General features: G+C 43.5%; 1 protein-coding gene across 3 annotated transcripts in view; it reads left to right on the top strand.

Moving 5' to 3' along the window:
- LOC120939780 (lymphocyte antigen 6E-like) overlaps window positions 1-19,838 on the top strand; it is a 440,733-nt gene that overhangs the window by 270,004 nt on the left and 150,891 nt on the right. Inside the window, exons 2-3 of one of the 3 annotated variants that reach the window (XM_040352134.1) lie at window positions 4,683-4,802; window positions 10,044-10,314. The exons of the other annotated variants lie outside the window; for them this stretch is intronic. Of the exons in view, the coding sequence (XP_040208068.1) occupies window positions 4,683-4,802; window positions 10,044-10,252 (329 nt within the window). The 3' untranslated portion in view covers window positions 10,253-10,314. Of the gene's footprint in view, window positions 1-4,682; window positions 4,803-10,043; window positions 10,315-19,838 lie in introns of those variants that run through there. 3 annotated transcript variants of the gene reach the window in all.

The following is a 19,838-nucleotide window of genomic DNA, read 5'->3' on the forward strand; positions in this document are numbered from 1 at the left end:
CAAAATAACGAACAAGCGAAAATACGAATGTGCGATTGGACAAACTCACTAAAATACGAAACACCGAAACAGCAAAAGAACGAAAATGACATCTATAACGAACGATTGGCATTCTGTATTTTAAATCCTTTGTCTGTTTGTAATTTCGTATATTCGTATTTTCATTCGTCTGTTCGTATTTTCATTCGTATGTTCGTATTTTCATTCGTATGTTCGTATTTTCATTCGTATGTTCGTATTTTCATTCATCTGTTCGTATTTTCATTCGTCTGTTCGTATTTTCATTCGTATATTCGTATTTTCATTCGTATGTTCGTATTTTCATTTGTATGTTCGTATTTTCATTCGTCTGTTCGTATTTTCATTTGTATGTTCGTATTTTCATTCGTATATTCGTATTTTCATTCGTATGTTCGTATTTTCATTCATCTGTTCGTATTTTCATTCGTATGTTCGTATTTTCATTCATCTGTTCGTATTTTCATTCGTATGTTCGTATTTTCATTCGTATGTTCGTATTTTCATTCGTCTGTTCGTATTTTCATTCGTATGTTCGTATTTTCATTCGTATGTTCGTATTTTCATTTGTATATTCGTATTTTCATTTGTATATTCGTATTTTCATTTGTATATTCGTATTTTCTTTCTTATGTTCGTATTTTCATTCGTACAGTATATTCGTATTTTCATTCGTCTGTTCGTATTTTCATTCGTCTGTTCGTATTTTCATTCGTATATTCGTATTTTTATTCGTATGTTCGTATTTTCATTTGTATATTCGTATTTTCATTTGTATATTCGTATTTTCATTCGTATGTTCGTATTTTCATTTGTATGTTCGTATTTTCATTCGTATGTTCGTATTTTCATTTGTCTGTTTGTATTTTCATTTGTATGTTCGTATTTTCATTCGTATATTCGTATTTTCTTTCTTATGTTCGTATTTTCATTCGTACAGTATATTCGTATTTTCATTCGTCTGTTCGTATTTTCATTCGTCTGTTCGTATTTTCATTCGTATATTCGTATTTTTATTCGTATGTTCGTATTTTCATTTGTATGTTCGTATTTTCATTCGTATGTTCGTATTTTCAATCGTATGTTCGTATTTTCATTTGTATGTTCGTATTTTTATTCGTATGTTCGTATTTTCATTCGTATGTTCGTATTTTTATTCGTATGTTCGTATTTTCATTTGTATGTTCGTATTTTCATTTGTATGTTCGTATTTTCATTCGTGAGAGAGAAAGGGAGAGAGACTTGTAAAGTGCAACACATGCGAACTGAATCGCCTCTGGGCGCTGTATCCATTCCATGGGTAAGGAACCCCTTGACCTCAGAAGAGATGGGTTTTAATCTTTCTCCTGAAGGCCAAGTGGTCCGACTCCAGTCGGATGGTGGTTGGTAGTGAATTCCACAGGCGAGGTCCCTGGACTGCAAATCTTCGATCTCCTTTGGACTTGTATCTGGCCTTGGGTATCTGGAGGAGGTTTTGATTGGTGGATCGCAGAATTCGATTGGGGTTATGGGCTTTTATTTTTTCGCATTGATATTGGGGGGCGTTTTTATTTGTATGTTCGTATTTTCATTCGTCTGTTCGTATTTTCATTCGAATGTTCGTATTTTCATTCGTCTGTTCGTATTTTCATTCGTCTGTTCGTATTTTCATTCGTCTGTTCGTATTTTCATTCGTCTGTTCGTATTTTCATTCGTCTGTTCGTATTTTCATTTGAATGTTTGTATTTTCATTCGTATGTTCGTATTTTTATTTGTATGTTCGTATTTTCATTCGTATGTTCGTATTTTCATTCGTATGTTCGTATTTTCATTTGTATGTTCGTATTTTCATTTGTATGTTCGTATTTTCATTTGTATGTTCGTATTTTCATTCGTATGTTCGTATTTTCATTTCTGTGTTTTGTAAATGCGTTTCTTTGACTTTTCGTAAATTTGTGTACTCGTATCGTTCTTTCGAATGGGCACTGGGCAGTGTAGTTAGTGAGTGATGTATCTAACTTACAGTAAAGTGGAGGTTCACTCTCCAAAAAAATTCTGACATCACACGGAGTCGAGCCATCCTACCGACAGAATGCCAGTGTTTTTTTTTTTTTCTCAGCACATACCTCGTTATCACGATTTTCACCCCCCGGCAATCCCGCGGGACTGGGCGTTCCCAAGCACTGCCTGTGATTGACAGGCTTCCGAACGGCGCATACTGCGCGTCACAGGTTGCCAACAGAACCGGAACGTCGGTGCGCAGGCGCCGTATAGAGCCACACCGACGTTCGGACTTCAAACAAACTTTTCTGTGGATTTTTGTCCGAAGGGAGTTGGCCGGACTTTTGTTGCCGAAAAGTTTATCCGTTTGCTGAGCGAACTGTTGTCCGATGAAAACCAAAAAAGTTTGTCAGATGGAGCGTACACACGCTCGGATTTTTTCTGAAAACGCTCATTTTGAAGTTTGCTGGCAAAAAGTCCGAACCGTGTGTACGGGGCTTTACAGTAATATGGATTAGCCGTGTGTTGAAAATGAAACTAAAATACGAGATTGCGAATGACCGCGCCGCAATGTTTTTACGAAAGTACAAAATTACGAAATCCATTAAACGAAAATGATTATCTAACAAAATTACGAATTTTCGAATCAACGAAAATAAATTAGACAGAATTACGAATCATTCAGTATAAACTAAAATAAAACTTCCGAAAATACGAACGGGTCCGAATAGGAAAACTTGCGTCCTACAAAATTACGAATCTTTACGAATCTACGGAACGAGACGAAAACTAAACAAACAAAAAAAAAAATTTTTTTTTGTTGTGCACATGTCTAAAAGTGATAACCAAGTGGCTTGGGAAACAAAACATCACCATTTTGGGTCCATGGCCAGCAAACCCCCCAGACCTTAATCCCATTGAGAACTTGCGGTCAATCCTCAAGAGGCGGGTGAACAAAAAAAAACACAAATTCTGACAAAATCCAAGCATTGATTATGGAAGAAAGGGGGGGGGGGGGCGGCCATCAGTCAGGATGTGGCCCAGAAGTTGATTGACAGCATGCCGGGGAGAATTGCGGAGGTCATGAAAAAGAAGGTTTACCACTGCAAATATTGACTTCTTACATAAACTTATAAACTTTACGTCATTGTCAATAAAAACCTTTGACTCTAAGAGCCGGTTCACACTGGGGCGACTCGTCAGGCGACTCAGCCGCCTGACAAGTCGCGTCCCATTCTAGAACCGTTCTAATAGGAGCGACTTGCGACTTAGAAAAAGGTTCTTGTACGACTTCGGGGGCGACTCGGGGCGACTTGCATTGACTTCTATACAGAAGTCATTTTGCAAGTCGCTTCTCTAAAGTCGTCTTCAGGACGCCTTGCCGAGTCGCCCCCGAAGTCGTGCCGCCCCAGTGTGAACCGGCTCTTATAAAAAGCTTGTTCCGTATTTTCCGGCGTATATGACGACCTTTTGGATGCAAAAAAATGCATCCAAAGTCGGGGGTCGACTTATACGCCGGATCTGTCTCCGTCAGGCTGCGGACATCCATGTTTCAGGCTGCGGGCATCCATGATTTAAAAGCCGCGCCTCCTCCTCAGACTGTTCCGTGATAGGCGGAACACTCATTTTCCCAGCAGGGCCTCTGTTCAGTGTTCTGCCTATCACGGATGCATTCTCATCCTCGGACGAGAGGACGTCCGTGATAGGCGCAACACTGAACAGAGGCTGGGAAAATTAATGTTCCGCTTATCTCGGAACAGTCTGAGGAGGAGGCGCGGCTTTTGAATCATGGATGCCCAGAGCCTGAAACATGGATGTCTGCAGCAAAAAAATAAGGTAGGGAGATCGTCTTGGCCGGCACAGTAGAGGCATGTGATGGACAGTGGCACAGTGGGGGCATGGAATGGCACAGTGGGGGCATGGAATGGCACAGTGGTGCATGGAATGGCACGGAACAGTGGGTCATGGAATGGCACGGCACAGTGGGGCATGGAATGGCACAGTGGGGGCATGGAATGGCACAGTGGGGGCATGGAATGGCACAGTGGTGCATGGAATGGCACGGAACAGTGGGTCATGGAATGGCACGGCACAGTGGGGGCATGGAATGGCACAGTGGGGGCATGGAATGGCACAGTGGGGGCATGGAATGGCACAGTGGGGGCATGGAATGGCACGGAACAGTGGGTCATGGAATGGCACGGCACAGTGGGGCATGTAATGGAATGGCACAGTGGGGCATGTAATGGAATGGCACAGTGAGGCATGTAATGGAATGGAATGGCACAGTGAGATTTGAAAAATGCCTGTTTCTGTCAGCGGTTGTTCCTGTCAGCGGTTGTTCTGGCTACCCCTCAGCTTCCAGACAGACTAGTAGGAAGGGGGTCGTCTTATACGGCGAGTATATCCCAAAACCAACATTTTTCCTGGAAAAATAGGGGGTCGTCTTATACGACCAGTCGTCTTATACGCCAGCAAATACGGTAATTATACTTCAGGATCTCATAGTAACATCTGACAAAAAGATCTAAAAACACTGAAGAAGCAGACTTTGTGAAAATTAATATTTGTGTCATTCTCAAAACTTTTGGCCACGGCTGTATACTGCTTATATCAATATAACATTAGCAGTTTTATCATTTTTATTAAAAGATGGAGTCACACTTTAAGTTGTTCTCTTCCAGCCTATTCCCTGCAATGTTACACGTGTGTCGCTGCGACCAGCAACAGCAACTGCAAGACAGCGACTAACTGCACTTCCGGATTAACCTACTGCGAGACGGACGTAGCAAGTGTTTCAGTCGGTAAGTTTTGCTTAACCGCATTATCACCAGATATCCAACACAAGGTTGAAGAACACAATCAGTTATAATGCAGTGTGAAGTACGCTGTCCAGTTGCAGCAGATCAGCAGTTGATGGTGTACACCAGGGATCCTCAAACTACGGCCCTCCAGCTGTTGTGGAACTACACATCCCACGAGGCATTGTAAAACTCTGACATTCACAGACATGACTAGGCATGATGGGAATTGTAGTTCCTAAAGAACTGGAGGGCCGTAGTTTGAAGACCCATGGTGTACACAGAGCTCACCCCCTCATGTGTCTCAGGTCCACAGGTTTTAATTATGGTTGCACCGATAAAGATACCAGTATCTGTGGCGATACTAAGCATTTTCAGTACTCATACAAATGCTCCAATACCTGAAACCGATACTTTCAGGCTCGGTTAGTTTAACTGTGAGCGGGATCCCCCCGACAGCTAAAATATAAATAAATAAAAAAATGCCGTCAATAACCGGTTGTTAGGGGCAGAGCCACCGCCTCCCTAACAATCGATAACTCATTCAGTTGTGAGTAGGGTTCCTCTGTTGAAGTGTAAATGAAGTCCCGGCAATTGGAGCTGTCAAAAAAAAACCCAGAAAGATAAAAAGAAACATGGTTTCTTTTTGTATCTTTCTGTTTATTCATCTACAGATCAACCATTGCATTCAATTCAACCACGTGCTCCATTCAAAGTCCCACCCTCTTTGCTCCTTTTTATATTTTTATATATTGATAGGGATGGAGGCATATGACCCTACCAGGCCATGGCCTCACCCAAGGTCCCAAGATTTCCCCTTTTCCCAATTTTTCACTTAAGCCCCATACACACTATCAGTTTTCCTGATGGTTTTCTCTTCAGGTTTACCAAAACCATGTAGTACAAGGACCTGCCTGATTGCATTCAAATTGAAACGCTTAAGGTTTGACCTCATATTAGATGGTTTTGGTAAACCTGAAGAGAAAACCAGCAGGAAAACTGATAGTGTGTATGGGGCATTATCCAAAAAGGATGAGCTTCCATCTGCAGATGAAGTAAGTTTAAAGCAACCTGTGAAGTAAAAAAATAAAAATAAATATTATTAATATATTTTTTATTACTGTAAATGTTCCTCTGTTTATCCCCTTATTAACCCTTAATTTACTCTAATCAGCCTTAATTAACCCCTTAGGCTTCATGTACACTACAGCTCCTAAACTTGAGTTTCAGGAGCTTTTTTGCCAAAACTCAACTCCATAAAACACCTATGGGCCAGATTCAGGTAGAATCGGCTTACTCTGCGGCGGCGTAACGTATTACATTTACGTTACACCGCCGCAAGTTTTGCGGGCAAGTGCTTGATTCACAAAGCACTTGCCTGTAAATTTGCGGCGGCGTAGCGTAAATCCGCCCGGCGCAAGCCCGCCTAATTCAAATGGGGCAGGGACCATTTAAATTAGGAGCGTTCCCGCGCCGAACGTACTGCGCATGCTCCGTCCCTAAAATTTCCCCACGTGCATTGCGCTAAATGATGTCGCGAGGACGTCATTGGTTTCGACGTTAACGTAAATGGCGTCCAGCGGCATTCACGGGCGACTTACGCAAACAACGTGAAATTTCAAATTTCGACGCGGGAACGACGGCCATACTTAACATTGGCTAGACCACCTAGAGGGCAGGTTTATCTTTACGCCGCGTATCTCTACAGAAACGACGTAAATTTACAGCGGCGGGCAAAGCGTACGTTCGTGAAACGGCGTAACTAGTCATTTGCATATTCTACGCCGACCGCAATGGAATCGCCACCTAGCGGCCGGCCTAGAATTGCAGCCTAAGATCCGACGGTGTAAGTCTCTTAAACCTGTCGGATCTTAGGGAGATCTATGCGTAACCTGATTCTATGAATCAGGCGCATAGATACGACAGTCGTATCTCAGAGATACAACGGCGTATCAGGAGATACGCCGTCGTATCTCTTTTATGAATCTGGCCCTATGCGTCCATGTACAAATGCCTATGCGTCCATGCACTCGACTTTTAGGATCGTTTAGGAGCTGCTGCGGTTAGGGGAGGTTCAACCTCCCTCTCCTGAACGCAAAAGAAACACATTCAGGATAGGAACGTCTTGATCGCTGGCTGCAAAATCGCGGCAAAATTGCAGCACAATTTTGCTGTGTTTTGCGTTTTCCGGCAGAGCGGTCAAAGTAGGCTGTGTGTACATGAAGCCCTATTCTGTTTCTCCATTTAATTATTATTTTCCTGATGATTTTCTTTTGTTTACTTCTTCTATTTTATAAACAATTTATGTTTGCTTTGTTCATTAATATTTTTACACCTTTGAGAGCCAATTCACACAGATCCTCCAAGTCGGATTCCCGTTCACAGGGAGGCAACTTTACAGGAAGTCGCCCCAGTGTGAACCTGTTCTAAGGCAAGCCCCTCCCTCCCACAGGGGAACTCCATGCCAAATTTTAAATAAAAAACCGGCATAGGTTCCCCCCCTACAAGGGCATACCAGGCCCTTAGGTCTGGTATGGATTTCAAGGGGAACCCACTACCCCCCAAATCCATACCAGACCCTTATCCGAGCACACAGACCGGACGGTCAGGAAAGGGGGTGGGGACGAGCAAGCGCCCCCTCCCCTCCTGAACCGTACCAGGCGGCGTAGGGGGTTCCCCTTGAAATCCATACCAGACCTAAGGGCCTGGTATGCTCTTGGAGGGGGAACCCATGCCGGTTTTTTATTTAAAATTTGTCATGAAGTTCCCCCTCCTGGAGGCGACTTGAAGTCGCCTTGTAAGTCACGCTAAAGTCGCCCCAAGTCGCGTTGTGATTCATACTCAAGCCGTGTGTAAGTTGCCTCCCAAAGTCGTGTTGCCCCAGTGTGAATGGGCTCTAACATATACAGTATTTACGCGTTTCACATTGAAAAATGTATAAACAAATTTGTTTGTAAATAATTTTTCAATGCTTTGTACCATTGCCAACAGCTGAAGTGTAGACAAACCAGCTGCGGTAGGTATCGGTAATTGGTATCGGCGAGTACTAAAAAAAAAAGTATCAGTACTCATAGTAATTAACATGGTATCGGTGTATCCCTAGTTGATAAATGAAGGAGGGTAATAAACCTGCGCTTTGTATTGTGATTAGTCAAGAATTGGACACACGATAGCACTTTATATTATTTATGGAGAATAATATAATAAAACGGTGGCTTTTGCAATTTATTTTAACGTTGCACGATGTTGGCGTAGAAATTTATTGAATGCAAGTTTATAGGAAATTTTTTTTTTTTAAAGAAATGTCAGTGCCCACACACAATATAATACTTGCTTGTTTGGTAAAATATAAAAGATGGGGTTACATTGAGTAAGTAGATACCAAACATGTCAGGACTCAAAACTGCGTGCTTCTGTGAAATGACGACAAACAATGGTACCACAAAAAGTCATAGGTGACACTTTAACCACTTAAGACCCAGACCAATATGCAGGTAAAGGACCTGGCCCCTTTTTGCGATTCGGCACTGCATTGCTTTAACAGACAATTGCGCGGTCGTGTGACGTGGCTCCCAAACAAAATTGACACCCACAAATAGAGCTTTCTTTTGGTGGTATTTGATCACCTCTGCGGTTTTTATTTTTTGCGCTATAAACAAAAATAGAGCGACAATTTTGAAAAAAATGCAATATTTTTTACTTTTTGCTATAATAAATATCCTCAAAAAAGATAAAAAAAAAAAAAAAATTCCTCAGTTTAGGCCGATACGTATTCTGCTACATATTTAAAAAAAAAAATCGCAATAACCGTTTATTGACTGGTTTGCGCAAAACTTATAGCGTTTACAAACTAGGGGATAGTTTTATGGCATTTTTATTAATAATTATTTTTTTACTAGTAATGGCGGCAATCAGCGATTTTTTTCGTGACTGCGACATCATGGCGTTCACATCGGACAGTTTTGACACATTTTTGGGACCATTGTCATTTTCACAGCGAAACATTTACTGTGAAAATGGCACTGGCAGTGAAGGGGTTAACCAGGAGGGGGCACTGTAGGGGTTAAGTGTGCCCTAAGGGAGTGTTCTTACTGTGGGGGGCGTGGCTGTGCGTGTGATGTCACTGATCGTTGTTCCCTAACACAGGCAACAGACGATCACTGACAGCCACACTAGGAAGAACGGGGAAGGTTTGTTTACACTCACCTCTCCCCGTTCTTCCTCTCTGTGACCCGATCGCGGGACACCGGCGGCGATCAGGTCCGCAGGTCCTGCGGGCGCAGTCACAGAGGACAGGACCGGGTCGCGAGCGCCCCGCCGGTGGTGCGCTCTCGACCCATGGCTAGGCATCTTAAATTGGATGTACCTGTACGTCCATGTGCCCAGCCGTGCCATTCTGCTGACGTAAATAGTCGTGCGGCGGTCCTTAACAGGTTAACTACTTACGGACCAGCCGCTGTCGTCACACGTCGCTACTTTGATGTTAAATACCGTTGTTATGGCAGCAGCTAGCTGCCATAACCCTGGTATTTTTTTAAACGGCAGACTGTCTGCTTTCTGATAAAAGTGGTCTCAGCGGCGGATTCGCTTTTATCGGTGGCGGGAGAGGGCCCACCCCATCCGCCACGCAACGGTCGTCTCCGCCGCTTACTGGAGCCGTCGGTAGTAGGGCCAGGGGAAGTTCTTTATTTTTTTCCAAATGATATTTAATTTTATTGCATTTTAGTGTAAGTGTAATTATGAGATGTGGGGTCTATTTGACCCCACATCTCATGTTTAAGAGGTCCTGTCATGCCTTTTTTCTATTACAAGGGATGTTTACATTCCTTGTAATAGAAATAAAAGTGACCCAAGTTTTTTTTTTTTTTAAAAGGACCGTGTCAAAATAAAAACCAAAAAGTAAAATAAATAAGAACTATTTACTAATTAGGTGACTTCTGAAGGCAATTGGTGCCACTAGATTTTAGTTAGGGGTATCCGAGTAAAGGGGACTGAATACAAATGCCCCCCCAACACAAAAAAAAATTAAACCTATTTATAATTTTCCTTCCACTTCACAATTATGTGCCACGTTGTGTTGGTCTATCACATAAAATCCCAATAAAATACATGAACATTTTTGGTTGTAACATGAGAAAATGTGGGAAATTCCAAGGGGTGTGAATACTTTTTTCAAGGCACTGTAATCCCAGATCCATTATACTGGAAATTAAAGACTATTCAATTTTTCTTTTTTTACTGTAGCTGGAATTTCTACAACCTCAATAACCAAGTTCTGCTCGGCCAGCTGCACGGCTACCAGCCTCAATGCCTACGTGGGTTCCACCTCTACGTCCTGCTGCACCACTGACCTGTGCAACACCAGCGGAGCCAACAGCATCAAGTCCAGCTATGCCGCCATTTTCCTGGTGATGGGAACCCTTGTGATGTTCATGAGCGGCTCCCTTCTCTGATAGATGATGTGAGATAACAGATTGTCCAACCTTCATCAATAAACGGGTTGCAATATAAAAGCCTTGCCTTGTGTGCCTGTTTTTTGTAATCCATACCTTTCATTTACCTTTTCTATACTCTGATAAAAGAACTAGTAGTAGGTTCAAGCTGGCTACTCTGTGTCATCCATAAAATGCAAATCTTTATTGGCTGCATGATAAAACACAACTATGACCGGTTAACGTGTTTTGGCTATATGGGCCTTCCTCATAGCAGAAACGCGTAAAGGTAGCTATAGTTTTTTATCCTGTGAGCGAGTGAATAACTTGTATGCGAACTAAATCGCCTCAAGGTGCTTTTTCCATCCGGTGTCCATCCGGTGTCGTCCTTATCCTTCAGAAGAGGTGGGTCTTATGTTTTTTCCTGAAGGCCCGATGGTTTTCTTCCATGCGGATGTTTGTTGGTAGAGCATTAGTTTCCAATATTTTTTTATTAAAGTTTACAAATAAAAAGGTATACACAAAAAAAAGGGAGGAAGATAACATTCGTCATTGTCAGGAGAACAAACATACAAATACAAGTTATTGCGAATACAAACACAACATTAGCACACCTTATTGCCTTGGGTGCTCCTACTACATCTGTCCAACAAGATCCAATTTAGACCCAACTCAGGGCCTCCTAACTGGAGCACTGACTAGTCCCAAGGGGCCAGCAGACAATAACAAACAATAGCTGATTTAATAATATAACAAAAACATGTGACAATAGAAAAGCAAAGAAAAGCAAAGAGAAAGAGAAGAAAAGAGAAAGAAAAAGAAGAAGAAGAAAGGGTGGTGCACCCCTACCTCAATAAAGAAGCCCTTATGTTAGCTCAGATCAGTGTGTACTCGTAAGATAGGTGATCCAGGGATCCCACACTTTGTTAAATACCGCAACTTTGTCATTTAAAATGGCCGACATCCTCTCGTTCACCATTATCCAATACACTTTAGACTTCAAAAGATAAAAGGAAACAGTGGGGGACTTCCAAGACTTAGCTATGGAAATTCTAGCCGCTACGAATATAAAGGCTATCAGTTTTCTCAAGTGCTTCGACGTTCCCTCCACCGGGGGCCCCAGCAGTGCATGCAGAGGTGATTTAAGAAGATTCACCTGAGTTAAAGAATATATAAAGTTATATGTGCGTATCCAAAATCGTCTCACCTTTTGACATGTCCACCAAATGTGATACATAGTGTCATCCATGGTGCACCCTCTAAAGCACTGCGGGGGCGCCCCCGGGACGAAGGTAGCTATTCACGTCGGGACCATATACCATCTCATCAGCACCTTATAATTGGCCTCTATCAAAGAGGTGTTAATATAAGCCTTAGAAGCACCTTGTATCAATTTACTCCATTCAGCAATTTCTAATGTAGTGCCAATATCTTGTTCCCACTTTTGCATATAAACCATCTTTTGGGTGTTGGAAGACAATAAACCATAAATCAATGATATATGACCTGAGTGTTTGTCAAAGGTTCTGCAAAGTTGTTCCGTTGGTAGAGCGTTCTATAGCCATGGTCCTTGGACTGCAAATCTTCGTTCTCCCTTCGATTTGTAGTGGAACTTGGGGATGCAGAGGAGGTTTTGGTTAGGACGATCCGAGAGTGCGATTGGGGGTGGAGTATTTTATTTTCTCGCATTAGTATTGAAGTATTTCCTTGTGTGTATTTGTGGGTGAGGCAGAGGGTCTTGAATGTGACCCGATCCTTTACTGTTAACCAATGAAGCGTCCTCAGGGACGGGGTGATGGATTCCCAAGGTTTTTTCCCGTTACCAGTCTGGCTGCCGTGTTCTGGACGACTTGTAGGCGCGAAATCTGGTATTTTGGTAGTCCTAAGTAGAGGGCGTTTGCGTAGTTGAGTCGAGAATTGATGATTGTTCCGACTACTACTGCTGTGTCCTCTTCCGGGATGAAGGGGATGAGTCTACGCAGTAGGCAGAGAAGGTAATGGGATCCTCTGACTACTGATCCTATTTGCGCATCCATCGACATCTCTGAGACAAAGGTTACTCCGAGGCTTTTGACCTTGGTACTTGGGGTGATGATCTGTCCAAGAATGGTGGGTGGTGTCCATGAGGTCCTAGCTGTAGTCTTTCGGGTTTGCGTGGAGGAGAAGAAGTTCTGTTTTGGATCGTTGAGTTTGAGGGAGCGCTCAGTCATCCACTCGTCGATCAATGCCAGGCATTTTTCTAATCCGTGCTATCGGTAGTTTTTCTCGGTGATCCGAAAGTAAAGTTGAGTGTCATTCGCATAGGAGTGGTAGCACAAACCCTGTTCGCTGATGATTTTGAGGAGTGGGCGGAGGTAGATGTTGAAAAGCTTGGGTAACAGGATGCGCAAGAAATGGTGCGCGTTTCCGAGGTGAAACCTCATAGTTTTACTGTTTGGGAACGATTTCCTAGGAAGGATGCGAACCAGGGTAGATCTGAGTCTGTAACTCCGGCTACTTCTTTGAGATGAATAAGTAGAGTTTTGTGATCTGTAGCCAATAAAGATTTGTATTTTATGAATGACATGAGTAGCCGGTTTGAAACTACTACTAGTTCTATTATCTGAGTATGGAGGAACTTCAGCCACTGCATCTATTTCACGGCCATAAGAAGCTGTACTTGTAGTTGAGCGTGGTTTAGAAACATTTGTTCATTCCGAATCTCCAAATTTCCGCATTTCAACATTTTTCAAAATATCTGAATCTCTGAATTTTCAGAATATCTGAATTTTTCCAAATATTCCAAAATTCAAAAATTCTAAATTTCGGAAATTTGAAGTGCAAAATATTCGGAAATTTGAAATTCGAAAATTTGGGAAATTTGAAAATTTGGGAAATTTAAAAATTTGGAAATTTAAAAATTTGGAAATTCGAAAATCCAGAAATTCAAAGATTCGGAAATCCAAAAGGACGAAAATAAGAAAATAAGAACAAAAATCAGAAAATTCAGAAACTCGAAAATCTGAAATAACTACCATATTTATCGGCGTATAACACGCACTTTTTCCCCCTTAAAATCGGGGGCAAAGCAGGGGTGCGTGTTATACGCTGATAGCGTACCTCATCGAGCCGTCATCTCCTCTCCACTTGCCTCCTCGGCTCTCACGCCGACAGCGTACCTCATCGCGCGGTCATCTCCTCTCCACTTGCCTCCTCGGCTCCCATGTTACACACACAGTCCCGCCTCCGCCACTGGCATTGCCGATGGCTGAGGCGGGACTGTGTGTGTAACGTGAGAGCCGAGTGCAGAGGAGGTGACGGCTGATTTCCTGACAGGCTGACAGGCTGCTGCACAGCAGATGGTGAGACTGCAAATGATTATAGTTATAAAAAGGATGTTCCCAGTGTTCCCAGTGACGCGACGGGTGCGCGCGCGCGCCGCCGGCGGTGCACGCGCCCTAGAGGCATTAAATGACAGGACGTCATATGACGTCCTGTCAGAACAATACAAGAACAATACAAGAACAATAGAGCATTCCGCCGGGTGTCAAGGGGTTAAAGGAACCTATTTAGAAAATAAAAAAACAAACCTTTAAATTAATAGTCTGATTTCTCTGATATGCAAACAAAAGCGCTATATTTCTTTCACAAAGATTTTTTTTTGTTTACAAATAGTTTTATTTGAAATAGAAAACACTCGGTAAAATACCGAAGACATAGATGAGCACATACAGCAAAGTGGTTTAAGCAGCATTGACAAAATATGCATGTTAAAAACCAATACATCCAGTCTGAAAACCGAAAGGAATATTATATAAACTCCTGCCCAGGGCCCTGGGAGGAATCAGAACTCAAATACTCTGAAAGTATTCCAAACTAAACCTGTACAACATATGTGGCCTACGCCAAGGTGGAAAGAAAATATTATATAAGAAGAAGGAAAAATGCACATTTGGAAATAATAAAATAAAATAAAATAAATACCAGAAATGAGCAAGACACAAAAAAAAAACAAATCATATTAAACTAAATTCAGGGTCAGTTATACCTGTAATCTATATAGAAACCATGGGTTCCATTTGGCGTCATAAATTGGGATCGTATCATGTAAAGTATGAAAAATTTTCTCTGAGAGCATCATCTGGTCTATTCGAACAACTATAGGAGGGAAGGGGACCACTTGTTTTTTCCAATGAAGAGCAATAGCCCAATGAACCGCGATACAAATGGAGTGTATCAACCTAACCATATGTTTGGGGGTATCACTAACGTCTTGGAACAATAAGCAGTGTTTAAAGGTCAGGGTGACCTGTTCCCCTGCCAACACGTCAATCATCTCCCGCACTTCCGTCCAGGTGGGTAACAATTTCTCACACTCCCAAAATAGGTGGATAAAGGAACCCTGTTGTGGGCAGCCCCTAAAGCAAGTCGAGGAAGCCTGCGGAAACATTTTACTAAGTCGAAGGGGGGTGTAATACCATCTCATCAAGAGTTTAACTGCCGTTTCTCTAACTGTCAGAGACTTAGTGCATTTGCGCATGTTTTGCCATCCTTTGACCCAGTCCAGGGCTTTCACAAAGATTTTATTGACTTTAAATGACAATCAAATACAATACAAATGTATACAGTAGATGTCAAGGTGAACAAAACACAAGTGAAAGTTTACATAAGACAATACAGGAATGCTATGAGCAGTGGCGGCTGGTGCTCAAAATTTTTGGGGGGGCGCAAACCAAAAAAATAAATAAAAAAAATTGCAGCCTCACTGTGCCCATCAAATGCAGCCACTGTGCCATCAATTGTCACCACTGGGCCATGCAATCAAATGCAGTCACTGTGCCATGCCATCAAACGCATCCACTGTGGCATCAATTGTCAACACTGTGCCATGCCATCAAACGCAGCCACTGTGCCATCAATTGTCACCACTGTGCCATGCCATCAAACGCATCCACTGTGGCATCAATTGTCACCACTGTGCCATGCCATCAAACGCAGCCACTGTGCCATCAATTTTCACCACTGTGCCATGCCATCAAACGCAGCCACTGTGCCATGCCATCAAACGCAGCCACTGTGCCATCAATTTTCACCACTGTGCCATGCCATCAAACGCAGCCACTGTGCCATCAATTGTCACCACTGTGCCATGCCATCAAATGCAGTCACTATGCCATCAATTCGCATCACTGTGCCATGCCATCAAACGCAGTCACTGTGCCATGCCATCAAACGCAGGCACTGTGCCATGCCATCAAACGCAGCCACTGTGCCATCAATTGTCACCACTGTGCCATGCAATCAAACGCAGCCACTGTGCCCCTCAATTGTCGCCACTGTGCCCATTGTTGCCACCGTGCATGTCACTGTGCCCTTTAATTGTTGCCACTGTGCCCATTGTCACCACTGTGCCCATTGATGCCACTGTGCCCTTTGTCGCCATGTGCCCATTGATGCCACTGTGCCCTTTGTCGCCTGCGTGCCCATTGTCGCCACTGTGCCCTGTAAAATGCACTTACTTTTTCTCCTTCCACGTCCCTCGATGTCTTCTCCCGCCTTGGTGACGCTTCAGCCAATCAGGTTACCGATAACCAGAATCGGTGAACCTGATTGGCTGAGACAGCCGTCAGTCTTATCCAAGGAACGCACCCCCCGTACGTTCCGAGGATAAGACATCCGGGAGCCGAGGGCTGTTTTAGGAAAACCTATCAGAGCCGCTGGCACTTCCGCACAGCCAACCAGCTGCCGTTATTCAGGTGGTCGGCGCTTAAGGTTCGTATGTAAAAAATATTGCTTTTTTTAAAAATAAAATAAAATGGTTGCTCTTTTTTTGTGATCAAATACCCCCAAAAGAAATCTCTATTTGTGGGGAAAAAAGGACACCGATTTTGTTTGGGAGCCACGTCGCACGACCGCGCAATTGTCAGTTAAACAACGCAGTGCTGAATACTTTCTGCTATAAAACACATCCAAGTAATTTTTTCCAAAAAAATCTAATTTCTTCATAGATTTAGGCCAATATGTATTCTGCTATATTGATTGGTTTGCGCAAACGTTATAGCGTCTACAAACTATGGGATATATACTGGAATTTTTTTTATACTAGTAATGGCTAGACATGTTCACACTGAAATATTTAGTTTCGTAATTTCGGAAGAAGAAACACGCTGACAGCTGATGACTCATCGGTTGTTAGAGACGTGGCGCCGGCTCCCCAGCCCGCTCCTTAGCAACCAGCTATGTATAGTGTTTAACTGGGGGAAAATAAAAACCGCAACGCTGGGGGGAAAAAAGTCCCCGAACCTTTCCGAAAACACACCGGCTGCAAAATGCATAGATGTTAACCATGTTAAACGGACTGTAGTGTGTTCCTGCAAAATGCACTAAAAAAAAAACGCGTAGGTGTGAACCAAACCAACCAAACAACAAAATGTTCAAGTGTATTCCTTTAAGTAACAAATAATTGTGAATGCACCAAAAAAACTGCATTCAGAGCTAAAAATAGCCACTGATCCCTGTATACAGTAAATGACACCAGCAGGGAAGGGGTTAACACTAGGGGGCGATCAAGGGGCTAAGTGTTCCCTGGGAGGTGTTTCTAACTGTGGGGAATGGGACTGACTGGAGGAGGAGATAGATCATTGTTTCTGATCACTAGGAACAACAGATCTCTCACTTCTTCCCTGACAGAATGGGAACATGTTTGTTTACATTGACAGATCCCCGTTCTGGCTCTCTGAGGGTCGCCGGCAGACATCGTGGCTGCCGGCATGCGCGTTGGTTTCGGCGCTGCACGGCGGGGGCACGTGCCCCCTATAGCTCTTAAAGTGATCGCCGTACACCCACAGTGATTTGCACAGCTGTGCCAACGTGCCGGAGTATAATGACGGCGGCTGGTCGGCAAGCGGTTTAACCACTTAGGGACCGCCTAACGCCGATATACGTCGGCAGAATGGCACGGCTGGGCACAGGCACGTACAGGTATGTCCCCTTTAAGTGTTCAGCTGTGGGTCGCGTGCTCGCGACCCGGTCCGAAGCTCCGTGACTGCGCCCACGGGACCCGATCGCCGCCGGTGTCCCACGATTGGGTCACAGGAGCTGAAGAACGGGGAGAGGTGAGTGTAAACACACTTTCCCCGTTCTTCTCTGTGGCTTGTCACTGATCGTCTGTTCCCTGTCATAGGGAACAACGATCAGTGACGTCACACCTACAGCCACGCCCCCCTACAGTAAGAATCACTCCCTTAGGGCACACTTAGCCCCTTAGCGCCCCCTAGTGGTTAACCCCTTCACTTCTATTTTCACAGTAATCAGTGCATTTTTATAGCACTTTTTCGCTGTGAAAATGACAATGGTCCCAAAAATTGTTTTTTTTTTTTTTTTAAATGGGATATTTATTATAGCAAAAAGTGAAAAATATTGTGTTTTTTTCAAAATTGTCAGTCTTTTTTTTTTTGTTTATAGCACAAAAAATAAAAATCGCAGAGATGATCAAATACCACCAAAATAAAGCTCTATTTGTGGGAACAAAATGATAAAAATGTCTTTTGGGTACAGTGTTGTATGACCGCGCAATTGTCATTCAAAGTGCGTCAGCGCCGAAAGCTGAAAATTGGTCTGGGCAGGAAGTGGGGTTTAAGTGCCCAGTAAGGAAGTGGTTAAAAGGTGAAACTAATATATGATAGAGACTCATTACATGCAAAGCAAGACAGTTCAAGCCGTGATTTGTCATAATTGTGGTGATTATGGCTTACAGCTCATGAAAACCCCAAATCCACAATCTCAGAAAATTGGAATATTCTCGGCTCAAAGTGTCCCACACTAATCAGCTAATTAAGCCATAACACCTGCAAAGGGTTCCTGATCCTGAGCCTTTAAATGGTCTCTCAGTCTGGTTCAGTAGGAATCACAATCATGGGAAAAACTTCTGACCTGACAGTTGTGCAGAAAACCATCATTGACGCCCTCCATAAGGAGGGAAAGCCTCAAAAGGCAATTGCAAAAGAAGTTGGATGTTCCCAAAGTGCTGTATCAAAGCACATTAACCACTTAAGGACTGCCTCCTGCACATTTACGTCGGCAGAATGGCACGGCTGGGCACAGGCACATACCTGTACGTCCCCTTTAAGTGCCCAGCTGTGGGTCGCGCGCGCCCACAACCCGTTCCGAAGCTCCGTGGCCGCGGGACCCGCGGACCCACACATCCAGCCCCGCCCCCCTACAGTTAGAAGCACATATGAGGTCACACATAACCCCTACAGCGCCCCCTAGTGGTTAACTCCTAAACTGCAATTGTCATTTTCACAGTAATCAGTGCATTTTTTGCTGTGAAAATGACAATGGTCCCAAAAATGTGTCAAAATTGTCCGATGTGTCCGCCATAATGTCGCAGTCACGAAAAAAATCGTTGATCGCCGCTATTAGTAGTAAAAAAAAATATATTAATAAAAATGCCATAAAACTATCCCCTATTTTGTAAACGCTATAAATTTTGCGCAAACCAATCAATAAACGCTTATTGCGATTTTTTTTTACCAAAAATAGGTAGAAGAATATGTATTGGCCTAAACTGAGGAAAAAAAATGTTTTTTTATATATTTTTGGAGGATATTTATTTTAGCAAAAATTAAAAAATATTGAATTTTTTTCAAAATTGTCGCTCTATTTTTGTTTATAGCGGAAAAAAACGCAGAGGTGATCAAATACCACCAAAAGAAAGCTCTATTTGTGGGGGGAAAAAAAGACGCCAATTTTGTTTGGGAGACACGTCGCACAACCGCGCAATTGTCAGTTAAAGCGACGCAGTGCCGAATCGCAAAAACTGGCCAGGTCCTTTACCTGCATAATGGTCCGGGTCTTAAGTGGTTAATAGAAAGTTAGGTGGAAGGGAAAAGTGTGGAAGAAAAAGGTGCACAAGCAGCAGGGATGAGCGCAGCCTGGAGAGGATTGTCAGGAAAAGGTCATTCAAAAGTGTTGAGGACTTTCACAAGGAGTGGACTGAGGGTGGAGTCAGTGCGTCAAGAGCGCCACACACAGACGGATCCTGGACATGGGATTCAAATGTCGTATTCCTCTTGTCACCCCACTCCTGACCAACAAACGTCAGAAGCGTCTTACCTGGGCTAAAGAAAAACACACCTGGTCTGAAGAGGCGGCTCTAGGCTTTATGAGACCTTAGGCAAAACTTGACATGGGGCCCCATTCACACCCATGATGGGAAAAATAATTCAAGGACAAGAGCCTCTTCCCCACAACTCTGGCCGGTGGTTGTGGGGGTCTGCGGGCAGGGGGCTTATCGGAATCTGGAAGGCCTCCAGATCCTGCTCTTTAATAACTAAGGAGCGGGGGCCAGCAGGCGATGTCACCTGCTGTACCTGCCCCCTTTGTAATGTCATTGACTGAGGGCCATTGCTGGGTCATTGACGTCACAAAGGGGTGGTGTCACCGATATTCACTGGTTGTTAGGGACACTGGCGGCCCCGCTCCTGAGTCAGGGCTCTTAACGCTGCCTGAGCACAGCACGTTAAGGTCCCCTGTCCCTCAAAATTGGGGTAATGCATCGGGTAAGTTAGGTGGCCGTGAGGCCCCTGTGAGTGTGAGGCCTTAGGCGTCCGCCTAATTTGCCTAA

The sequence above is a fragment of the Rana temporaria genome, chromosome 5 (assembly GCF_905171775.1).
Source record: "Rana temporaria chromosome 5, aRanTem1.1, whole genome shotgun sequence".
Classification (NCBI taxonomy): Eukaryota; Metazoa; Chordata; class Amphibia; order Anura; family Ranidae; genus Rana; species Rana temporaria.